At 42.4% G+C, this 7,883-nt stretch overlaps 3 protein-coding genes across 3 annotated transcripts in view; 2 read left to right on the forward strand and 1 right to left on the reverse strand.

The window, feature by feature from the left end:
• Positions 1–7,883, forward strand: part of fmr1 (FMRP translational regulator 1) — a 124,861-nt gene that overhangs the window by 24,775 nt on the left and 92,203 nt on the right. The window lies entirely within an intron of this gene.
• Positions 3,374–5,647, reverse strand: pfdn6 (prefoldin subunit 6). Its single transcript, XM_037675429.1, has 4 exons — positions 5,460–5,647; positions 5,212–5,282; positions 5,001–5,125; positions 3,374–3,615 (listed from the first exon to the last, which is right to left on the reverse strand). The coding sequence occupies exons 1-4, from the start codon at positions 5,521–5,523 to the stop codon at positions 3,498–3,500; spliced, it is 378 nt and encodes a 125-aa protein (XP_037531357.1). The 5' UTR covers positions 5,524–5,647; the 3' UTR covers positions 3,374–3,497.
• The window catches only part of mmgt1 (membrane magnesium transporter 1), a 144,615-nt gene continuing 142,788 nt past the window's right edge, over positions 6,057–7,883 (forward strand). The window contains exons 1-3 of the mRNA XM_037675428.1: positions 6,057–6,169; positions 6,468–6,520; positions 6,596–6,699. Coding sequence (XP_037531356.1) covers positions 6,091–6,169; positions 6,468–6,520; positions 6,596–6,699 — 236 coding nt within the window. The 5' untranslated portion in view covers positions 6,057–6,090. The remainder of the gene's footprint in view (positions 6,170–6,467; positions 6,521–6,595; positions 6,700–7,883) is intronic.

The following is a 7,883-nucleotide window of genomic DNA, read 5'->3' on the forward strand; positions in this document are numbered from 1 at the left end:
ATCTGAATTTGGCTCCCTGGCTGGCCTTGAAGGCCATCTTATCTGAAGTGGCCAGGAGAACAACATGTGATCTGACGCTCTGCCCCGCCCCCTCCCATCGAGTAATTTCCAAATGATAACCAGAGGAAACCAGCTGAATAAACATTGTGTCATCATTTCAGGACTCTTGGATTCTCATAGATGTTGTCCTTGGCCATTCCCCGACATCCCTCGAGAATGTTTACGGATCTCACTGGAGGAAACTGGCTGATTATTCCATCTTTATCAGAACTCTTACAGTGACCTCGAGAGCGTCCATGGACATGCTCACCGCTCTCATCGTCTCCCCCCGTCTGTTTACGTCACTATGTGCTTGTTTGTGCGAGGTGTTTTTTAATATCAGTTTTTCTTCTCAGGCAGGAAAAAAAAAGTCTGATGGGAATTTTTTCACCTCCAATTCCTACATGTGTCCAGTTTCATTACTTTCTGTCTGTCTGAACAGATCTCACTCATAAAAGAGTCTTCTAGGCTCCATGTCTGTCTAAATAAAGTTGAATGAATGAAAAAAATCCCTGCAGTTGCTACAACTCAACATCACCTTGTTCTTTTTCTCACCCTCAAACATACCTTTGAATATTTGAGTCAAAAACGTCACTGCCATCTCTCCAAGACATTTCCAAACCTCCACTGCATGTCATCAGGTCCTGCTGCCTTCCTCTTCTTCATCCTTTTTGTTTTTCTGTAAACGTTTGAACCAAACGATGAAGACCATGTGCCAGTGTCCAGTCCGGAGTCTGCAAAGCACCTCGTGGTGTTAATGGGTCTGCTGCCACACACGCTACGCCACAGTGCTACTTGTGCCAGAACAAGAGGTTGTGCTCCTCGTGCCGCTGTGACAAGTCCAGGACTGGTTCTGTTCGGTCAGGCAGTGAAGTTATCGCCCGCCGCCAGAAAGGTGAAGCAGAGACGATGTTTTAGCTAAAAATCTGTTTGTCTGTTAGCAAAATATGGTGAATTAGGGTAACAGAACTTTCTTGATCACTGCAGACATCTGCAACTGATTGTGATGATTCCAATTGTTCAATCAGTTGCATCAGTTACCTAAAGATGGCCGCCACAGCTACAGTGGAGAGAACAAGTATTTGATAGACTGTTGATTTTTCAGGTTTTCCCACTTGCAAAGCTTGTAGATGACTGTAATTTTTATCATAGGTACTCTTCAACTGTGAGTGATGGAATCTAAAACAAAAATCCAGAAAAATACAATGTATGATTTTTAAATAATTAATTTCCATTTTATTGTGTGAAATAAGTATTTGATACACCAGAAAAATGAAACTTAATATTTGGTACAGAAACCTTTGTTTGCAGTTACAGAGATCAGACGTTTCCTGTAGTTCTTGACCAGGTTTGCACACACTGCAGCAGGGATTTTGGCCCACTCCTCCATACAGATCTCCTCCAGAGCCTTCAGGTTTCGGGGCTGTCGCTGGGCCACACGGACTTTAAGCTCCCTCCAAAGATTTTCTATGGGATTCAGGTCTGGAGACTGGCTAGGCCACTCCAGGACCTTAAGATGTTTCCTACGGAGCCACTCTTTAGTTGCCCTGGCTGTGTGTTTTGGGTCGTTATCATGCTGGAAGACCCAGCCACGACCCATCTTCAGTGCTCTTACTGAGGGAAGGAGGTTGTTGGCCAAAATCTCACGATACATGGCCCCATCCATCCTTCCCACATTATGGTGCAGTCGTCCTGTCCCCTTTGCAGAAAAGCATCCCCAAAGAATGATGTTTCCACCGCCATGCTTCACGGTTGGGATGGTGTTCTTGGGGTTGTACTCATCATTCTTCTTCCTCCAAACATGACGAGTGGAGTTTAAACCAAAAAGTTCTATTTTTGTCTCATCAGACCACATGACCTTCTCCCATTCCTCCTCTGGATCATTCAGATGGTCATTTGCAAACTTCAGACGGGCTTTGACATGCGTTGGCTTGAGGACGGGCACCTCGCGTGCACTGCAGGATTTTAATCCTTGACGGCGTAGAGTGTTACTGATTGTTTTCTTTGAGACTGTGGTCCCAGCTCTATTCAGGTCATTGACCAGGTCCTGCCGTGTAGTTCTGGGCTCATTCCTCACCTTCTTCAAGATCAATGATGCTCCACGAGGTGAGATCTTGCATGGCGCCCCAGACCGAGGGAGATTTTCCGTTATTTTGTATTTCTTCCATTTTCTAATAATTGCACCAACTGTTGTTGCCTTCTCACCAAGCTGCTTGCCTATTGTCCTGTAGCCCATCCCAGCCTTGTGCAGGTCTACAATTTTATCCCTGATGTCCTTACACAGCTCTCTGGTCTTGGGCATTGTGGAGATGCTGGAGTCTGATTGATTGAGTGTGTGGACAGGTGTCTTTTATACAGGTCACAAGTCCAAACAGGTGCAGTTAATACAGGTAATGAGTGGAGAACAGGAGGGCTTCTTAAAGAAGAACTAACATGTCTGTGAGAGCCAAAATTCTTACTGGTTGATAGATGATCAAATACTTATTTCACACAATAAAATGGAAATTAATTATTTAAAAATCATACATTGTATTTTTCTGGATTTTTGTTTTAGATTCCATCACTCACAGTTGAAGAGTACCTATGATAAAAATTACAGTCATCTACAAACTTTGCAAGTGGGAAAACCTGAAAAATCAACAGTCTATCAAATACTTGTTCTCCCCACTGTAGCTTATTGTAAATAAATGTATTTATCAGTTTAGTGGATACTGAGCATTAGTTGTGGTAGTAGCTGAGAGTAATCCCTAGTGCCACTTGTGCAAGATCTAGGTTAAAAACCCATTAACTGTTAGTGTCAATCATGTTTGTCTGTTAGCAAAATATCTTTATGAAACACTGGATTCTAATGAAACTTTGAGCAATTGATAAATTAACATATAAAACTGGTTAACTTGTGGAGTTGATCACTTTCAAGATGGCCACCACAGCAAAGCAACCTTAGCAAACATGAACTCGGTCAGTTTTTCAGCTACAACTTGCTGAGGCCCAGCCTCGACACGTCACAGGATCATGTACGAGGCAAAACGGTGCCTTCTCATTTCCTACCATTAAATTAGTTCAGCTCAACTCTGGGCAGTATGCTTACCTTCAAGGGCTAGAACTGTAGAGGGAACAAAAAGAGCCACATTTTGTTTACATGGCAGAAAAAAGCCCTTTCTTTGTAAACGAGGTAAACTGCCTTCCCCCCTCCTGCGAGGTGAGGGGGGAACATCTGGTGCAGTTGGGACCAGCCTGCGCCTCCAATTAAAAACTAATGTTCAATGAAAACAAACGTGCTGCTGCCGACCTTCTGTCTTTCGTTTATCCAGGACCTTAAAAAACCCAAACATGATTTCAAGCAAAACACCATGTTTATTATCAAGAAGAGAAGAGTCACAGTCATGAGACTGCCCGGGCGCAGCGTGTCGTGTCTTTACGTGTCTTCATCTCCGCTCTGCTGTGTGTGAAAGTGACGATCATTTGGCCCCAGCGAGGCCTTGAGCTTTCTGAAAGTCCTGCTGAAGGCTGGTCAGGACCTCTCGATGCTGCTCAGATTTCTTCTCCATGTCTTTCAGGAGCGCCTCATACCTTTGACTGACAGGAGGACAGAAAAACAGTCAGAATCACAAAATGAAAACCTGAGGGCTTATTTTCTGAACGTGTCTGAATGTTCTACACAGAAATGAGACGTAGCACTTCATGAAGAAATGCAACTCGCTCGCCTCTTGTTGGAGTTTTAAACTAAAAACTTTGTTGTCAAATGATGGAAGTTCCAGCTGTTTTGGTCAAACCTTGAAAGTAACACCAGGCGTGATCTCACTTGATATAGGGAGATCTTGTGAGATCTGTTTGTGTTCAGTAACAGCGTTGTCACCAAGTAGTCTGCACTTCCTTCTCCATGTTACTTGTGGTGGGGTTGCAGAGACAACAGTTCCACTAGAGAAAACCAGACATCCCTCTCCCCAGTGGCACTCTCTAGCTCCCCCGGGGGGGACGCCAAAGCGTTTCTTCACTGTGCTCGAGTTGACCAGATGTGGCCAGCAGCTGGACCTGGCTCACCACCAGGTATCGATCGTTTGCAGCTCTTTGCACTCCTCTCTGCTCCAACATGTTTGTTATGAACAGCCAAAATAGTTAATGGCAAAGTTTTATCTCATAAAATCCAAAGTCTTAAAAGTTCCTTTTACTCAGCTACCTTGGTGATGAAAGTCTGCATCCTTTTATCATGTCTTAAATTACAAGTTTAGTTCCTCTGCTTTGCTTTGTTATTTCAGTCTTACAACTTTGTTCTTATATTCTCATTGTATAAATTGTTAAAGCTGCTCCACGTGATCATTTGTTAAGTTCAATGAAAATCAACACAGACGTGTTCCTGCTTTTAGTATTTTACCCCGTTTCATAATGTAGCTTTTATACTTGTACTTACATTTCATATGCATGTTATGGCTGTTTATTGTTGTGTACCTCGTCTGTGGTTTTATTTAAAACAGGTCTCTCTTGTAAATGAGTCCTCGTGACTCAACGAGACTAACGTGTAGAAACAAAGGTTGAATGAAAAGTTGTATTGTGGTATTTAGCTGTAATTGTACATTTTATTTTTCTGCACCACGTTTCAATCCAGATTTTTGATCATGTTTTTGGACCACAATGGAAATAAGTGTTTTCACTTCCCTTTTTTTAACTAAGTGTTTTAGTGGATGTAAAAAAAAAAAAATATATATATATATATATATATATATATATATATATGCATGTTTTTACTAAATACAGAGTTAATCAACCAATCTGTTGAATATTGAACTTTGGGGCGACAGTAACTGGGTCGTCCTGACCGACAGCGCACCATTATTCTTAAAATCTTTGAGACTCAAGGCAGCAGGCAACAAGAAGTTCTTCAGGGAAGGCTACGTTTCGTAGATGTTCTTGTAAAGTTGTGTAGTGCTGGCCCTGCAGGTGATGAGCTGAGGACAGAAGCTTACAGTTCTCCCGTGATGTACTCCAGTCGTTTTCCAACAGTAGCTTTGGCCTCATCCAAATCTTGTTTCACTAAAACTGGACCAATAAGTTTATAAACCGTGTTCGAGCTTTCCAACAGATCGAGCTCCTGAAAGACAAGAAGATAGTTTTGTAATGATTCGAAGAAAACATGGAAGATGTCTTTTCTGTGTATAAGATGATAAGCCAAGTTACCTCTCTGACAATGTTGTTCTCAGTCAGCTGCGTTTCTAGCTTCTGTCTGGACGACATGCTTTTACTAACATCTAAAAATAATTAGCAAGAAATTAGTAAATATTATATTTTGCAAAGATTCAAATGCAGATTTTTATAACAGTATTAGGTGAAATGCAAACCAAACGACGTAAATAATCATTTTATGAATGTCTATATAACCTAGCTTAGTTAGCTTAAAACAACATGGTACATCGACAGAACCCCACCTTTCTGCAGCTGTGTATATTTTTCTAATTCCGCTTTTAGTTTCTTTTGAATTGCGTCTGCCATATTTGTTAAATATTTCCTAAGCAGTTCTGTAAGTTAAAGAAATGAACCTGAGCCGTGGTTTAACTACACAACATCACAACTCCGCATTAGCTGACAGGAAAAAGGAGCACATAGACCGGATGTTATGTTGGATTCACGGAACACGACGGAGTCGGAAATTTCTCCATTCACAAATAGGTCAAGTCTAAGAAAATATGTTAAAATTTCAATTTAGCGTCATTATTTTTCATGTTATGCACAAATGTACGAGTACTTATTTTTTAGAAAGAAAAAAAAAAACAGAAAATTTAAAGCAGTTCCAAGACCGTTCAGTTAAGCGGAACTATGTTACGAGGGTTCCGAATGCTGCATTAGCCTTTCTGAGCGATATCTGGTGACATTTTATAAATTAGGTACACAGATTATTTAATCCACATTAGAGTATTAACACAAAAGATTTATTCAATATAAATAAATGTAGGCAATTTAATTAAGTTTGTATTAAGTTGTGACGCGGTCCTATTTGCGGCAGTTTACGACACTGCTTTACGACGCTGCCCGCTGTTCCTCTCTACGCACTGGTTCGATATGGCTTCGTCGTTTTGGAGAGGTGTTGTCGGTGTCGGACTTTTTGCCTTAGCCCACGCAGCTTTCTCGGCGGCACAGCGTGAGTTTTAGCGGGAAGCGTGGGGACTTTTGTTTTGATGTGTTGCTTTGTTCTGGTCGGTGTGAGTTTCCACGGAGCTGGTGGAGCAAGCGGAAGGCCGGGCTCGTCGCTCCTAGCTAAGCTAGCACAATGCTGGGCAGCTTAGCGCCGCTTCGAGTCCGTTTGTGATGGAGGAAAAGTCTCAGACGTCCCTTACTGATCGTTACACGTCACTTTCTGTGTTGTCAGTTGTGATAGCTTTGTTATTCCGCAGTAATGAAGCTGCGTCTTTGCTAATACATTCCAACTTTGTCCTCAGATCGATCTTACATGCGACTCACAGAGAAGGAGCATGAAACGCTACCCATCGACGTGAGCATCCTCACTCTTGAGTCTCTAAGACGCCCATGTTCTCGTTTGTTCTCATTGTGTTTTCTGCCGGTCCAGATTGTGTTGCAGACCCTGTTTTCGTTTGTGATGACGTGTTACGGGATCGTCCACATCGCTGGAGAGTTCAAGGACATGGACGCTTCGTCAGAGCTAAAAGACAAGTGAGTGGATTCATCCTGCAGCTACTTCCATTCCCCCGAAGCTGTTGATGTGTTCAGAGGTCAACACACAGATCCACACCGAGCTGCAGATCCAGAAACTACTACATTCACTTCAGTCTGTTTGTATAAAGCACCAAGTCACAACTAAATGTATCTCAGGGCGCTGAACAGAAACACATTTAATTTGTGGAGCACTTGATAAGGCCAACCAAAGTGCTGCACAATGATGAATACACGGGCTGGTTGTGTTGGTCACTGCACTTTTTATACACGGTGTTCACTTTTTGCATAGCTTTATATTTTTGACTTTATTCACACCATATCTGTGTGCGTTATGAACTGTTCACACATACTTTATCACGCAGAGGTGGAAAACTTGTTTTCATAGATGCAGCACTGAGCAGGAAGCAGGGGCCCAATCGTTTTTCTGTAGACAGAACTAAGAAAAGTATCTTTCGAGACTGGCACCAAAAGCCAGTTAAAACTAGTTTTTCCTTGAAAGATAAAAAATATGACTGCGTGGTTGCCAAGGTAACCTTAGATTGACTAGGTGGTCAGCCAATAGGAGAACATCCCCCTCGGGAGGGAGGCGGGTTCAGAGATTATATTATCCTAAAACAGGAAGTAGCGCAGACAATCTTGAGCAGAGCAACTTCTCAGGTGAAGTACGCCTCTATTGTCTCCTGAAATGCATTTCAGGACTTTGTTTTTGTAATACTTTTAACTGTGGTGTGTATTAAAACTCTTAAACTAAGGTGAAGTCTCCTGGTGATACGGGCTCGATCCAAACAACCTGGAGAAAGGTGTTCGTACCTTTCAACAACAGACAGAACAACAGGCAACTCACAAAGCAAAATACAAAATGAGGTAAATCAGAATATAGACATAAAAACGATGCAGATAATGACGACAAACCAGTGTGGAGCATACAGGATCAAAACACAGATCATCTGGTGTTGAAAGCTACTGAATAGTAGTGAGTTTTTAAACGGGACTTGAAAACCGAGAGGGAGGGGGCCTGTCTGACAAGCAGAGGTAACTCATTCCAAAGTCTTGGTCCTGTTACAGAGAAGGCCCTGTCACCTCTGCCCTTAAGACGAGTTCCTGGAACTGTGAGGAGCAACTGGTCCACTGACCTCAGGGAGCGTGGTGGGACATACGGTTGTAGCAGATCAGAGAGATGG

The sequence above is a fragment of the Nematolebias whitei genome, chromosome 4, assembly GCF_014905685.2.
Source record: "Nematolebias whitei isolate Nwh7 chromosome 4, NemWhi1, whole genome shotgun sequence".
NCBI classification, from domain to species: Eukaryota; Metazoa; Chordata; class Actinopteri; order Cyprinodontiformes; family Rivulidae; genus Nematolebias; species Nematolebias whitei.